This window comes from Humulus lupulus, chromosome 1 (assembly GCF_963169125.1).
Source record: "Humulus lupulus chromosome 1, drHumLupu1.1, whole genome shotgun sequence".
Classification (NCBI taxonomy): Eukaryota; Viridiplantae; Streptophyta; class Magnoliopsida; order Rosales; family Cannabaceae; genus Humulus; species Humulus lupulus.
The window spans coordinates 199520424-199538153 of record NC_084793.1 but is presented as its reverse complement, the minus strand read 5'-3'; the positions used below and the strand labels follow the sequence as shown (position 1 = coordinate 199538153).

Below are 17730 nucleotides of genomic sequence, written 5' to 3'. Positions count from 1 at the left end.
TGTATATGTATTTGTATATATTTTTTAATGTGATCAGCTGTGATTTTTTATATTTGAACTATTGTAAAGTATGGTTAATGTTTCTAAGCTATTAGTTTTATTATTCTCCATAGACTTATTATAATTATTTTGATTAAGAATATATATATATATTAGATGGGAAAATTAATAAATAATAATGTAGAGGGGTTGAGAAAAAAGTATTTCCTTTAGTATTTATTTTTAAAACATAATTTTATAATTTAAAATTTTATGGGGTGTTTAATGAGAAAGTTGGTGAGAAATAAAAATAAGAGTGTGTGAATAGAAGCACCCTAAATTAAATTGGCACATCCTTATAGTGATAGACTCATAATTTTTATACAACGGGGGCTTAGAATAAAAAATATATGTATTAATTTACATTGATAAACATAAAAATTGTAGTTGTCTACTTCAAATAAAAAATATAATTAATTTTAGTAGTTTATCTATATTTATGAAGGATTAATTACTTTAAAAATATTTATGGTGATTTTTTATTAATATTGAGTTAATAATTAGTAAAGTACAAAGAATTTGAGATTTTTTTTTTTGTTAAAATTAGATAAATAATTAATTAATATTTAATGGGGGCTTAAGCCCCCACTGCACCTAATGTAGGTCCGTCCCTGTATCCTTTTGTGTTTATTTTCTCACCACCTTTCTATTTACACCCCTTATAAAATAAAAATTGAAAAAAAATTATTTTCATACCCCTTCCTAATTTTCATTAGTACAAAATTACCCTTTTATAAAGAAATGAAAAAAAAAACAATATCTTTCTACACTCGTAGTTGATTAAAATAATAAAAAAATGATACTTCTCCATATTAATTAAGAAAAAATCAATTGTAAAATTTCATTTTTTTCGCTGAAACACAAAATAAGAACAAGTGATATTAAAATTAAAAAAAAAACTTCCTACATAAAAAAATTAGAAAATTATAATATGTTTGTCTTTCATGATTGTAAAAAAAAATTAACATTGATAATTTATTTTATACTTGTTATTCAGTTTATATGTTAAAAGTGTGTGAAGAAATATAATTTTATTGTTAAATAATTAGTAAAAATATTTTGTGTAAATTTATAATAAAGATATATTAAGGAAGAATTAATTAATCAAAAAGGAGATGTGGAAAGAAACAATAGAGGTGTGAATAGAAACACTAGTTAAAAATTAACGGGATATTTGTGGCAATAATGTCTATGTAGTTAAGTTTGTTTCACTTAAATGCTTATGTAAAAGTTTTGGCGGCAATAATGCCTACCGTTAATGTTTTGGTGCAGCCGTTGGTCTCTGAGCCGTTAGGAGTATACTAGGGTACACGTGGCACAACCCGATTAGGTTAAATTTTAAAATAAAAAAAATATTTATATTGTTAAGTAATTAACTATTAACAAAAACTGGTTTTTTTTAATATCTTAATAACATTTCTAAAATTAATCTAAAATAAAATAAAAAAATATTCTAAAACCAAACCCAAAATATAACCCAATTGGAAACCCAATCGAATGAATCCCTAAAAATTCTTTACCTAGAAAGTTCAGAGGAGGAGCTTGAGAGAAAATATTCAAAGAAGCCATCCATTTTGCAATAGGAGCATGCAAGAGACGACGACAGCTTCACCTCCACAATGTCGACCGTTCGACAACCGGAGGAACAACCACTCGACTACGGTGAGTTCTTTTCTTTTGTACAGAACTTGTTGACTGGGTTTTATTTCTTCTCAAAGTGTTCTTACAATTTTTGGGGATAATGATAAGGATACTCTATATAGAGCATTTTGGGCGGGGAAGGGTATCAGTTTTTAAATTTTTTGGGGGTCGAGAGTTTTGTTGATTTACAGTAGGTGGTAGTATTAAATTTGAGTCAAATTGTTGTTGGGAAGCATGTTTATACAGTTGACAGAGTGGGGTCCATTGAAATATATGCTTTGTTTATTGAGGGAATCTTTGTTGTTTTGGTCCATGGTTCAATCGTGTGGTGGACTGTGTTGCTCTTCAAGTGTGTGAAGTATATTGTGTTTCAGTTGGTGTGTGTGTGTGTGTGTGAATTGTTGACATAATAGTTTTTATTTTTGTTGACTAGGGTAGTATTCTAAACCAGTGTTGTCTTTATTTAACATGTGGCCATACTAACATCTTCACTCTTGCAATACACCACAGAGGAAGCTGGTTTACTCCATTCGAAAATAGAAGATATGAAGGAGGTAAAGTTGATTATGTTGATTGGGTTGATACTGATTACTTCACTAGGATGGAGTTGGATGGAATAGCCTTGGACTTAGGACATAAACTTCCAGTGGGTTTTCTGTACAAACTAATAGAACAAGGTGCTTAATATGGGTTCATGGTGGTAAGGGATAAGGAGATCCAAAGAGTTGTGGAGGAAATTGAGAGGAATTGGGCTACAAAGATTGACACATATCTTTTTTTTCCTAAAACAGTCCGACATTTAGATTGGAAGGAAGATTCAAAAGCTGTTAAACATGTCCCTACTACCACTTTACCTCCTCTGAAAAGATGTATTATAGAGGAACTACCAGATGATTGTGATGTCCCTGCAGATGTTGTTGGTATCCCTGTTGATGCAGCCATGGATGGGGAACAGGAAGAGTTTGATGCTGATCAATATTAAGAGGAATTTCAGGGTGCTGAAGTTGATGAACCTGATGAAGAGGAATATGAAGAAGAGTTTGACTGCATGGATTATGAAAGTGATATGGAGAAAAATACCAGAGGTGGTTGTGCTTTCAGATTCAGAGGATGATTTGGGGATGTGAGGGAAGATATAGTTGAGGAGAACCAAGAACCGGTTCAGGGTGATAGAAACGGGAAAGGAAAGCAAGCTGATGTATAGTTGAGGAGAGCCAATACAAAGTTCAACGTGATAGAAAAGGGAAAGGAAAGCAAACTAGTTGTAGTAGAAGAGAGAATGATGAAGATTTCATATTGGAGGAGGAAGAATTTGAGCAAGATGTTGAAGCTGAGAGAGAGATGGGAACACATTCTGACCCCAGGAGGTGGTGGCTATCAATTTCAGATTTTTATACTCAAAATGTTGATGATGGAGACTCAGATGGTATATGTTCTGAGGAGGAGTTACACGAATTGAAGTCGGATGATGAGTTTGATGCTGGTAAGAATTCCAAAGAATTCAACCCAAAAACCAAAATGCAAAACTTCCAATTTGTTATTGGCATGGAATTTGGTACTGTTACAATTTTAAGGAATGCAATAAGGGAGTAATTTATTGAAGGTGATCGAGAATATGTATTTATTGCCAATGATTCAAATAGAGTTAGAGTTAGTGCAAGGGTGCAAATTGTGAATGGATGTCGTTTTCTTCAATAGTTAACAAGACAGATGGCAAGACAATGAGGGTCAAAAAACTTGTTGACAAGCATAGTTGTGGCATTGTTTTGGACAATAAAAAGCTGACCTCAACTTAGTTTGCAAAGCACTTTTTGGAGCAATTTAGGCTAAATCCGAGTATGGAATACACTGCATTTAGGGAGATCACTGCAAAGTCCAAGTACTCATGTGTGTCTAGTTGGACATTTTACAGAGCCAAGACAAAAGCAAGGAAGATGTTAGAAGGGTCTGTCAAGGAACAATACGCCATTCTTGATGATTACCTCTAATTGGGTTGTCAAGATGTTGGGGGGTTGTAGACCTCTAATTGATCTTGATGCTTGCTTTTTAAAAGGATATTGCAGGGGAATTTTATTGGTCGCAATAGGCATTGACGGTAATAACTCCATGTTTCCCATTGCCTACTGTGTTGCTGAAAAGGAAAACACCGATGTTTGGACTTGGTTCTTGGAGCTATTGAAGGATGATCTCGGGAATTTGAGTCCTACCAATGATGAGTGATCATAAAAAAGGATTAGAAAATGCAGTGGGAGCCATCTTTAGTGGGTGTGAAATGAGGTATTGTGTTAGACATCTTCATGCTAACTTTAAAAAGGAATATCATGGGCTTTTACTTAAACAACTTTTGTGGGCAACAACTAATACTACAACACAAGCTGGGTTTGCTCGAGCAATGGAAGAAGTCAAGGATGTATCAGATGGTGCTTACAATTGGCTAGTAGGGAAGAACCCCACAGAATGGAGCAAGTCACATATTTTAGAGTACCTGAAATGTGACATTTTGGTGAATAATTTGTGTGAGAGTTTCAATGCAGCCATACTTGATGCTCGCGACAAGCCAATTATAACTTTACTAGAGAAAATTAGATTTTGGTTGATGTCTTGGTTTTATAACAAAAAATTTGAGTTGGAGAAGATGACTCAACCTGTGGGGAAGAGAATTTTGAAGATAATTGAGAAGCAAAAAGAGGTTGCAAAGCATTGCCTAATTACTATGTCTGACAAGTTTGAGTTTCAGGTTCAATGCAGCAATGGTAGTGCCTTGGTTGTTGATTTGGAATTCAGAACTTGTACATGTAGGAGGTTTCAACTATCTGGGCTTCCTTGTGGCCATGCAATAGCTACTATCTGGTTCATGGGAGGTAATGTCATTGATTATGTCCACAGATTCTATAAAAAAGAATCGTTGCAAAAAGCATATGAACAGAGTGTGCATCCTATGCCTAGTCCAGCTATGTGGCCTCAGACAGGACTCAACCCAATTGATCCACCACCTGAGACGAAGCCGCCTGAAAGACCTAAGAAAGCTAGGCGAAGGGAGACAGATGAACCTCCACCTGGTTCAAAGAAATCTCGAAGAACTGGACAAGTTAAAACATGCAGCAATTGTCTGAAAACAGGGCACATGAGAGAAACATGCAAATATTAACTACAACTATTATATTGGTCCCAGGTATGCGGAGTTGTGAGAGATATGGCACCAGCAGGATGGGTTGAACAACTTTTTTTAATCAAATAGGACAAGTATATGAGTTGCCTCAATTTTTTTTCCTTAACTTTAATGGTGCATGTTTACTTTGCCCCATTTTTGTACTCACTCTCACTATGCAAGGGTGGTTTCCAATTAATTTTGTCTTAATTAGTTTGAAGAAAAATATGACCTAATGGATATAATAGATTACTATAGAGAAACACTTTTACATAATGGTCACATTCCAAATGAATTTTAATGGATAGTTCTATTTGCATCCATTTTGTATAATTTTTCTATGTATGGGATAAACTTATTCCCAACTACATTGACTATAGAAGGCTGGACTAAGCCTTTCTTTTCTTTTTACTTTTTGAATAAAGTTGGCCAAGGTCTTTTCCATGATCTATATTATATGCACGCAAGTGTATGTGGTCATGTCAAGTAATAAATTCCAGAAGAACGGATATCATCCCACAGAGACTATTAATCAATTACCAATAATCGTTCTTTACTTTCTATTTGGCAAGTAAAATTAAGATGAGTAGATCTAACTATAAAATTTAAATAACTGTAAACAAAATAATTAATTAAAAGATGAAAATCAATAATAAAAAAAACATACGGTATTAACTTTATCAACTTTTCATTCTATTAATTTTATTAATAAGTTCTAAAATTCTTTCTTCCTATTCTAATTGTAGGTTAATATAAATCGATTCCTATTCTTTTTCAAGATATAAGATCTTAACCTATATGCAGGCTTTCTACATCTCTGCGATAAACTTAAACATATAGCAGGCATTAAGCATAAAAAAACTAATTGCTACACAAGCCATATATGTACTTTCGTCCAATATGTAACCTATGTCTAGTTAACGATAACATATTCAATTCTCATCTTTCGAATTTTGAATCAAAATCATAAATCAAGAAAATATTGATCAGGTATTTACTACCATTAAGCAAACATTATATAGAGTAAAATAAAGAAGAAGAATCAACAGAACATCATAATAACATTAAATAGAAATCCAAGCGACTACATTAACCCCTAGATAGAGCTGTTTAGTTCTTATCAGACATGACTAAAACAACAAAATAATTATTCAGAAACATAAAATTCAAAGACTTGAAGAAATAAAAAATATGAAAGTGCAGAAAAACTTGTCTCAGAATCAAATTTAATCTCTAAATTTGTAATTAAAATCTAACATAACCCTAATTAAAACATAAAGTATGAATTTATACTAAAAAACCACGATTTCTTCTTTTTTCCATAGGCGGGCCGTGACTTGGCCTTTCTTAGGTCGCGACCCGTGTCATTTTTAAGGTACTTCAAATTCTGGTTTAGTCTTCAGGCACCGCGACCCTCTAAACCCAGGTAGCGGCCTGCGTGTTGATGCACCACCTGGGTTCGCCTCTGACTTCTACTAGCGCCGCAGCTTATAAGAGCAAGTCGTGGCTCTAATTCCCTTAAGCAACCTTTAGCCTCTGACTTGAATAGAATCGCGTGGCCCTTAAGCCCATGTCGCGACTCTAATTCCATTATTTTCAATTTTAGCCTTTCAACATCCTTCCTTCATCAAAAACTTATTATAACTCATCCTTAGCGCCATTTTGAGTCAAACAACAACTGAAAGCTCTTTTTTTTTTCACCGTTTCCTCTTCTTTTCACATTTATCTCATGATTCAATGCAACGACCTACAACAAAGACAAAAACAAGCGTAATCTTGCACAAAACAAACATAAATACTCAAGATTACCACAAAAACACATCATAAAATGACACTAAAATAAAGTTATCAAACTCCCCTAAACTTACTCTTTGTTCGCCCTCGAACAAAGGACTCAAAACAAACCTAGACTCTAACAACAAAGACAACGCCGGACAACACACATAACATGAATTATACCAACAACACTTATGCCTCAAAATCATGAATTCTAATCATATAATTCTCAAAAAACTACTCAACAATTTATGCACTCCAGAATTTTGATTAACACACTCCATCAACACATTTTATTCTACTAATATTTTGGATTACCAAGTCATGATCATTAAATAAACGTATTTGAAATCAATTATGCTAGCCAAATTCTTTCCAATCAATCCATTCAAACCAAATAATTCTAATATAAATAATTATATGCATAAGAATCAATAGGACTTGTATAAGTTTGTAATGATGGCTTAGGTACAGGTAAATGAGAAAGTAATTTTTAAGCTCACTCTACTATAAGCACATGACCAAAAATCACCGACTTTACTCCCATAGTAAATATAATCCCATAATCCTCTTTCTTGATTTTTTTAGAGAGACATAAAATATTTCATTTTTTTTGCAAATGATAACTACACTTCCCCCAAACTTGATTCTTTTATGTATTCATATTGGGAGTGTAGATTTTATTGAACTCTTTTTTTTTTTTTTTTAATATATACTCTCTCTAATCTTTTGTACTTTTCATTTTATAACCCCACTATATTCACAAATAAATCCCATTACACATCAATCCCCATAACTTTTTTTCAATCATGTGCTCATAGTATATTAGGGACGGATATATAACCAAATTTTAAGTATTAGGCTTAAACAAATGATCAATTAATTTCAGGTCGGCAAGAAAAGCTGAAAAAATCCAAATGATATCCTAAATCATGTTCCTAAACATACATATAATATTATTTTGCCTCAAACAACAAGTAAGCAAGTTCTAGAATTGTAGAAAATAATTTCCACTTTCCATTCATCAATCCACCAACCAACTCCAGCAAGCATAATCAATATCAAAAACATCATGACAAGATATTCAACAAATGTTGCATAAACTAAAATGAACCAACAGAGTGTTCAATCAAGCACACAAATTTTTCTTGAGATTTCATTTTCTTTGAATTATTCACACAACATTCACTTTGTTATCATTGGCACTTGTTGTCAACCATCACTCATGTTGGTACTAAACACACACTAAAACAAAAAGAACAAAAAAATAAGCTCCTTTCCCCAGACATAAGTTAAACATGGTCCCCAATGTTTAAAAGTAAGTAAAGAAAGGAAGCTTACCTGGTATGAATCATGTCAACAGGGTGGTGGATCTGGGAAAGGATGCCAAGGTAGTGGATAAGGAAAATAATGCATGTCCTCCTCCTGATTTGACCACCGGTAAACCAAATCATTTTGTCTGTCTGCCTAAGCTCGATGGTAATCATGAAGCTCCCCCAAATAATTATGAGTGTGTTGGTTTTGCCGGATGATGTAATCCAATCTGGCCAATTGTGGATTTGGTGGAGCCTCGATTACCAGAAATTGAGGATAAGATCCTCTCCTCTCCTCCTCAGCTGCCCTTGATTCTTCTAGTTGAGCATAGGCATGGACGGGTTCATCGGCTGCATCTCCTTCTTCTTCAACTCTCACGGGCCAGGGCTATGGTGCAGGTGGCTCCAAAGATGGGGCATTGAATTTAAACATAGAAGCTCGAGAAATGGGCCCCATTGCTTTCCTATAAATATCATTAGGATACTTAGGCACCTCTCACACCTCACATAAATCAGTAATCATCGATCCATGCCCCAAACTAGTAGTGGTAGTCATTCGGCATAAATCACAGATACTAGTGCGGATAACTTGTCCAATATCTCTAGAAAGTCCCGTCATTATTGCATAGACAAGAAGACACCAATCAATTCCCACTTTAGATAAATGAGTGTTAGGCATAAGCCTCCCACTCACAAAGAGTGTCCAAGCCTCACCACCATATTCATTTGAAACTGTCTAAAATGCTTCGGTTGGCCATCTTGCATTACAAAACTAGCACCTGGAATGTCTATTGTTTCAGCCACTTCAACCCAATCAATCTCACTATGATAATCCAGTTGATAATATTCATCGTCCTCATGTGAAAACATCGGTAATCAATATAATGCATCAATATTATCAATATGGCACTCCACCAAAACCCCTCGCACAAAGACCTTTCTATTCACCGCTCCTAGGAAATTAGCATAAAATTCATAGACCGTGGAACGATTGGCCTTGGGCATTTTATGGTCCAAAAAACTTTTCCAATTGCGACGTTGAATTTCAGCCTGAATTATGTCATAAGTTTCTTTAGGATAAGGTTGATCTTGATATTCCATGCCTCGTTCTTGAATTACTTGACGTTGAGACAACCTTTGATAATGATCAAAGGCATCCTTACTAATGAAACAAGCCAGGTCAAATTCCTGAGGAGGGGGTGGTGGGGATAGTTGTGGTGGTTGGGTGCGGGAAGTGGAAGGGCGATTGGCACTTTTAGAAGAAGCAGCCCTAGCAGGTTGTTTTCGTGGTCCCATAATCACACAATGCACCTAATACTACAACAAAAATTTTGCGACACTTCTGCTAATTTATCTTACTTCCTTAACTAAGTAACACCCCAATAAAACCAACTCAAATAACAAAATATATACTAACAATGTATTCCAAAATTCCAATTCAATCTCTTGTCTATTTAGCACAAAATTACTTCAACCAAAAACTTCAAGAACATTAAAAAGGAGAAACTTAGGTACCTTTGAGTCGTTGAGATTGCCCACTCTTCAAATGCTCTTCCAATCTTCAGTGTCACAAATAGAACACTTTAGGGTTTGGATTAGAAGAAAGAAAGAAGAAAAGATGGATCTAGGAAGTTTTGGGTTTGGCTTTATGGTTGTGTTAAGAAGAAGAAAAATGAAAAATGAGAGAGATTCTGGAAAAAATTGTGTTGAAAGGAAGAAAAATTCGAAATGAGGGTGGTGGGTTGAAAAAAATGATTTATACAGGTTTTTCCCTTTCTGACTAAGGTGCGCCGCAACCCAACACTATCAAGTTGCGACCAGCCTATTTGTTTTCAATTTTTAATTTGCAGGCGCTGCGATCCAGGCATAGCAAGTCGCGACCCGCCTATGCCATCCGACCCCATATGCTCTCTTACTTCACTTGGGGCCACGAATTATAAGCTCAGTCGTGGCCCGCCTCCTCCTTCATTTCCCTTGACTCTTTGACTTAGTTTAAAGGCGCGACTTACAAGCTCAAGTCGCCACTTGACCTCCAGACTAATTTGAAAACTACATTTTCATGAATTGCACGGTTTTTACATATATTTTACTAAAAAATAATAAATAAATATTTACAAATCCAAAACTAAATTAAATAAAATTGTTCAATTAATTAAGAATTAAAACAAAACAAAAAACACAAAACTAAAATAAATTATAGGAATGCCTCCTACAGCGCTGTCATTAACGTCATTTAACCGGACGCTGAATACCCTATTCAAAGGGGTTCCAAAAGAAACACAGACTTGCCTTGTTCAATCGGTCCTTCTAAATAATGCAGTAATCTTTGACCATTCACCTTAAAGTGCCCCGTCTACTCGCTATGAATTTGCACTGCTCCATAAGGCATTGAGACAACAATTGTGAATGGTCCCAACCATCTCGACTTAAATTTTCCTGGAAAAAGCTTCAATCGAGAATTAAATAATAGCACCTTGTCTCTCAATTTGAAATCCTTCCCAAGTATCCTTTTATCATGAAATGCCTTAGACTTTTCTTTATAAATCTTTGCATTCTCATAGGCTTCATTTCGAAATTCATCGAGCTCATTCAACTCCAGAAGCCTATTATGTCCCGCCATAAAGAGATCAACATTCAGTTTTTTTACTGCCCAATAAGCTCGGTGCTCAAGTTCCACTAGTAAATGACATTCCTTTCCAAACACCAGTTGATATGGTGACATACCAATCAGAGTCTTAAAAGATGTGCAATATGCACACAATGAAACATCAAGATTTTTCGACCAATCCTTCCTTGATGTGTTTATAGTGTTCTCCAAAATACTTTTAATCTCCTGGTTTGACACTTCTGCTTGACCATTAGCAAGTGGATGATAGAACAAGGCCTTTCGATGATGAACTCCATAACGAGCGTATAGAGTTGTGAATGACTTGTTGCAGAAATGACTTCCTCTGTCATTAATAATTGTTCTTGGAGTACCGAACCGGGTAAAAATATTTTTATGAAGGAATTTAAGTACCTCCTTACCATCACAAGTAGGAGTTGCTGCAACTTCCACCCATTTAGAAACATAATCTACTGCCAGCAAAATGTACTTGTTATTATAAGATAACAGGAAAGGCCCCATAAAATTTATTCCCCACACATCAAACAATTCAACTTCCAGAATTCCAGTCATCGGCATTTGATCTCTTCTTGATATGTTATCAGTCCTTTGGCAATGATTACAAATCTTCCCAAAGGCACTAGCATCTTTAAATAACGTAGGCCAATAAAACCCACATTGCAAAACTTTTGCTACTGTCCTTGTTCCTCCAAAGTGACCACCACAATGTCAAGTATGACAATGAGTAAGAATGGAAATAATCTCCTCTTCTGGGACACATCTTCTAATTACTTGATCAGCACAATGATGAAAAAGAATGGGCTTGTCCCAATAATAATGCTTGACTTCCGAATATAACTTTTTGAGTTGTTGCCTTGACATGTACGGAGGCACAACTTTAGCTACCAAATAATTGACATAATCCGCAAACCAAGGTAGCTTTTCTTCATTTTCAATGGAAAATAATTGTTCATCCGAATTTTTTTCAATAATTTGTTCCTCTTTTTCATTTGGCTCTTCTCCTTTTTCCAATCTAGACAAATGATCTGCAACTAGATTTTCTGTCCCCTTTTTATCACGAATTTCCATATCAAACTCTTGCAATAATAAGACCCATCGAATCAAGCGGGGTTTAGCATCCTTCTTCATCATAAGGTACTTAATAGAGGAATGATCTGTATAAATAATCACCTTATCACAAATTAAATATGGCATGAACTTATCGAATGCAAAGACAATTGCAAGTAATTCCTTCTCAGTAGTTGCATAATTTAATTGAGCATCATTCAAGGTTCGACTAGCATAATAAATCGTTCGGAATACCTTGTCAACTCGCTACCCCGGAACCGCTCCTACTGCATAATCACTCGCATCGCACATCAATTCAAAAGAAAGTTCCCAATTCGATGATACAACAATTGGAGTAGAGACCAATTTCTCCTTCAGTGTGTTAAATGCCCTTACACATTCAACATCAAAGTTAAATACCGCACCATTCATAAGTAGAGTAGATAAGGGTTTTGAAATTTTTGAAAAGTCCTTTATAAACCTCCTATAAAATCTAGCATGGCCCAAAAGACTACGAACCCCCTTAACAGACACTAGTGGATGTAAGTTTTCTATTGTAGATATCTTGGCTCTGTCTACCTCAATACCATGGCGTGAAATTTTATGGCCCAAGACTATTCCTTCTATCACCATAAAGTGACGTTTCTCCCAATTTAATATTAAATTTGATTCCTCCCATCTTTTCAAAACCCTCTCCAAATTAGCCAAACATCCGTCAAAAGAGGGCCTAAAGACTGAAAAGTCATCCATAAAGATCTCTATACATTTTTCCACCATGTTTGAGAAGATAGACATCATATATCTCTGAAAGGTTGTTGGAGTATTACATAACCCAAATGACATTCTCCAAAAATGCAAAGTTCCAAAAGGGCAAGTGAAGGTAGATTACTATAGAGCAACACTTTTACATAATGGTCACATTCCAAATGAATTTTAATGGATAGTTCTATTTGCATCCATTTTGTATAATTTTTATGTGTATGGGACAAACTTATTCCCAACTACATTGACTATTGAAGGTTGGACTAAGTCATTCTTTTCATTTTACTTTTTGAATAAAGTTGGACAAGGTCTTTTCTCCATGATCTATATTATATGCACGCAAGTGTACGTGGTAGTGTCAAGTAATAAATTCCGGAGGAAAGGATATCGTCCCACAGAGACTATTAACCAATTACCAATAATCGTTCTTTACTTTCTATTTGGCAAGTAAAATTAAGATGAATATATCTAACTATAAACAAAATAATTAATTAAAAGATGAAAATCAATAATAAAAAAAACTGAGGGTATTAACTTCATCAACTTTTCATTCTATTAATTTTATTAATAAGTTCTAAATTTCTTTCTTCCTATTCTAATAGTAGGTTAACATAAATTGATTCCTATTCTTTTTCAAGATATAAGATCTCAACCTATATGCTTGTTGAAATTCTGTTTTTAGTAATTACCAAATTAATTAAACCAAGTGAATTAATTAAAGTGCGGAATGGTAATTAACTGTTTACACAGAATACAGTTCTGTCGGGACAGACACCAAACTTGTCACGACAGAAACTGAACACAATAAAAAGACAGTGCAAAAGAATAAAGAACACATCGAATTTTTACAAGGTTCAGAAACCCTTTCGGATAACCTACTCCTTGGGGCCACGCCCAGAGAATAAAACCAATTAATAAAGAATCACAAGTACAAAAACATTGACTTAAACAAAACAAGACTCCCTCTTGAGATTTGCCGCAACTTGTTGTACTTCTCTTCACTAATCTGATCTTGATTGAAACGCTCAACCACTTAAACTCCCTTCAATGGTCAGCGAGTGCTTGCATCCTTCCGACGCAAGGCTTGTACAAAAAAATTTCTCCCGAAGACTACAAACGCTATGTTCAAATTACAATGTGTATTCACTCATGAACATGGTATAAGCTCACCACTAAAAACTAAACACACATAATTCTACAAGATCATGTGAATACTTATGATCTTGAATACAAAGAAGAACTCTCACAAATATTACAATAAAGCTCACGAATAATGCACCAAAGAGTTCACTTTTCTCACTGCCTTTAGAGCCCTATTTATAGATTCTTTTTCGTGCTCACAAAGGCAGAGAAAGAATTCTTCTAATAAAGGCAAGAATCACAGAAGATATTCTTGATTGTCGAAGAGTTGCCTTATTTAGAAGATGCTGATCCGACAGATGCGATATCGGTGGGGACAGCTTAGACCTGTGTCGGATCAAAACAAGCTCAAAAAGGAAACAATAATTAATGACATTAAGAACCAGTTTCCTGATTGCAATCCTTGAGCTGCACGAAAATATATAAGCAAATAATCCAAAAATAACTTTGGGTAAGTACCGAATATTTGCAATAAACTTTGTTTCCTTTATAAACAAAATGAGACAATATATGCTAAATAAGGAAGCATATTATTGACCAAAAATCACACAAAAGGAAAGAGGGTTTCCGAAAATTGGAATAAAGGAAACCAAATATTTCCAAACAAATCCGAAAAATATAATAAAGGAAAACAAATATTTCCGAAAATTATAATAAAAGGAAAACAAATATTTCTGAAAATTATAATAAAAGGAAACAATTAAATCAACCAATTTATCTTTTAAGAAAAAAGATATTTCTATAAAAATGCCAATTATAGGATTTACAATCTCCCCCTTTGGCAATTTTATAGACAAGGAATATCTATTTTTAAAAGATCCCTGCAAAACACAAGTAAGTGCTAAAAATCATAAGAGTCACAAAATAATCAAAAAACGACTCCCCCTGCGATAGATAACCAAAGCAAGTTAACCAAGAACAATATGAAATAGCAGGTCAATGTACCAAAAAAAATAGAGTTACTCTCTCTCCCCCTCATTGTCTAAGAAAAATGCCAAAGAACAAAGAAAATGAAACCAAAAGAAAGACACATTAAGTGTTCTTTTACAACTAACAAAAGGAAAATAGATCAAAGGTACTGAGATCATCATGGGGCAGGAGAGCTGGATGCATTGAGAATGTCCAATGAAGTAAGAATTTGGCGCTGAGTCTCCTCCATTTGAGAGAACCGGTCAGAAAGCCTTTGAATCCCTGTCTGGACAGCAGCAAGATCTGTCGGGACAGCAGGAGATTCGGTCACAACATTTCCAGAAGCAGGACCAGCAAGATTAATTCCTTTGACTTTCCGAGCTGTGGATGGAGGATGATCATCTTTGACTGTATAGGTGGGACCAACCAGGGGAGAAGTCAAGGTCTCATGAGACTTCTTTAGAGAACGTTGAGAGTCCAAAAGTTTGTAAACGACCTGTGGAAACAGTAAGTGTTGCCCCTTATGTTTGGCACCACTTAGAGACATGATTTGGTCAAAAATAATAGCTCCAAGATCTATGGCGACTCCAGTACCAATTTTGAACAATAGGAAGGCCATATCTTGAGTGATGGTGGAGGAATGTATGGTAGGCATCCAATTAAACATAGCAAATTTGAAAAGAGCACCATAGAAATGAGTGAGATCGGTGACTCAAAGAGAGGTGCTTGGTTCCCACACCATAGCTTGACCAACCAGTTCAGACAAAACTTGGTCCTTTGCAAATGCAATAGAATCATCAATCTCCACAGGGACGAGATTGAGAGCCTTAGCAATTTCGGACGGGCTAAAATTATACCAATGACCCCTAACATAAACTTTATGGAACATAAAAGAAGATTGGTCTAATAACTCATCATTCAAATTTGCATAAAATTCTTTAACAACCCGAGGCACAAACCCATCAAACCCAAACAAGGATCGCAACCAACCTCTTTCCTCTAAAGTAAGCAATACCCCAAAAACACGATGAGGGGCAAAAAGAAAATTGCGTTCACTTATAAAATGACGATGGTCATAAAATTGCATGTTCTTCTCATTATCATTAAAATAGAATGTAAGAGAATGGGCTTTGAAAGAACCTGAGGTACGGACAGGAGCACCCTTTTGCTTCACAAGTTTGGAAGACAATTCGGGAAATGCCAATGGAGTGGTGCCTTTTGGGTCTGATGCAACAGGAGAGGCTTCAGACGGGTCTTCTTCAGATTCAGTCTCCTCAGCCAAATCATCAAGAGGAACTTCAGGATTTGGCTTGGTCAAAGAAGGGTCCAACTCAGGCTGAGAGTCTTCCGTCTCGGGAGAGACATCCTCTGATGAGGTGCTGGGGGAGGATGGATTTTGGCCTTTAATTTAAAACGAGATAAAGGAGATGAATCAGAGATGGAGCTGGTACCTTTAGATTGGGCCACTTTGGCCTTTTTCCCTTTCTTTGACCCAACAGTTTTGGACTTACGTTTGGCCTTTGCCTTGGGTGTCAACACATCAGAAGATAGTGAGGATTCAGAGTCATGATCAGATGGAGCAGACACATCTTCAGTAGAAATTGATTTGGAGTGACTAGTTGCCAAGGCCGGTTTGGCTTTTATTTGACCTTCAGGAGAGGCGAGTGAAACCGCCGAGGCTGGAATTGGCTCAGCGTCCAAATTTGGGAACGTAACTCCTTTGCTAGAAGCACCAAGAACAGATGAACTTTTAGGTCCCGAAAGAGCAAGAACCTTCTTTCTTGCTGTGGTTTTAGAACGACGGCCTGGAGTAGGAGAGATACCAGGGATTGATGCTGGGACCGAAGGAGTGGCAGTGGGAACTGATTCAGGAAGTGTCTCCTGCTGAGACTTCATGGACTTGGAAGATGAACCACGGCCTCGAGTGTTCATGGCTGCGAAGAGAGAAACAAGTGAAACACACAAAGAAAGAAACCCTAAACACTTCGGTTATAAGTGAGAGATTTAACAAGAAAACACTAATTATAAAACAACCAAAGGGACTCCGAATATATAAAGTATTCGGAACACAAATGAGGCAAGTTCAAGAATAGGTAACCAAAAATGGGTAACCGGATTTTTACTGATAAATGCCAAAATATCTCCTTTTTTTAAAACAAATTCTTTCACACCTCAAAATTGGAAACTTTTTGAATATTTTTAGAATATATTGAGATAAAACAAATAAATTGCATAAATTAATTTTTCAAACCCCTTTTTTTTAAGTACACGGTAGATAACAAATTTTTTTTTATTATTTTTATTACAAAAATTGCCGAAAAGAAAGTGTAAAATGCCATACCATATGTGTCCATGTAAACCCCAAGTCCTGTTCAGAAGAAACAAGATAACCATATTTTTCACAAATTAGAGAAATGAGTTATAAGTCAAATACTAAGAGACCATAATTCGAAAAACATACCAATCACAAAACATATTTGAGACAATTCATTATATGTATGAGTCTTACAACCATCTTACACAGTCTAGAACAGGCATATATGTGTGCATGTGTAACCAATTTGGCGTTTCTTTTTGGCCTTTTAAAGCTAGGGTCATTGCCCATATTTGGCGATTTTAGCCTTTTTCAAATTGTAACCATAATGGAGGCTATAACTCTTATACTATGGTAGCCCTTTACGCTAGTAGAGTATCCTCAAATATAATTGCTAATTACCTGGTACCAACTTACTCAGTGTCGGCTTTCACACATCAGTATAGGTAGCTCTTTTCCAAAATGGAGCCTGAAAAAGAAACTGGATTAGGAATGCTCATACAAAGATAATGATTTGATCAAATATAAATTGGATGGTCTATAATTTTTCAAATATGGTTTTTTATTCCAACAAAGTATAAGACTCATAACGATCATTTTCTAAAATACAAAAAATATGCTCATCAAATTTCTTCCAGACAGGACAAGAGATTTACGGAAACACATATGCAAGGCAAGACAATCAATTTATTGGCAATTTCAAATAAAACAAACCCCCAAGGATTTCCTGAGGGAATCAAATCTGACCGTGTCTAAGGCTTTAGTAAAAATATCTGCAATTTGTATGTTAGTCTCAACATATTCTAAAATCAATGTTTTGTTTTCAACAAGTTCCCTAATAAAATGATGACAAATGTCAATATGTTTGGTGTGAGAGTGCTGAACATGATTTTTGGAGATATTAATAGAACTTGTATTATCACAAAAAATGGTTAAAGTTTTAACATCAAACCCATAGTCTGCCAACATTTGTTTCATCCACAAAAGTTGAGTACAACAGCTTCCAGCAGCAATG

At 35.3% G+C, this 17730-nt stretch overlaps 1 protein-coding gene across 1 annotated transcript; it reads left to right on the top strand.

Annotated features, from left to right (window-relative positions):
- The first annotated feature begins 3952 nt into the window (after positions 1–3952).
- LOC133826835 (uncharacterized) lies at positions 3953–4828 on the top strand. The gene has a single exon (XM_062258813.1). The coding sequence runs from the start codon at positions 3953–3955 to the stop codon at positions 4826–4828; it is 876 nt and encodes a 291-aa protein (XP_062114797.1).
- Positions 4829–17730: the final 12902 nt, after the last annotated feature.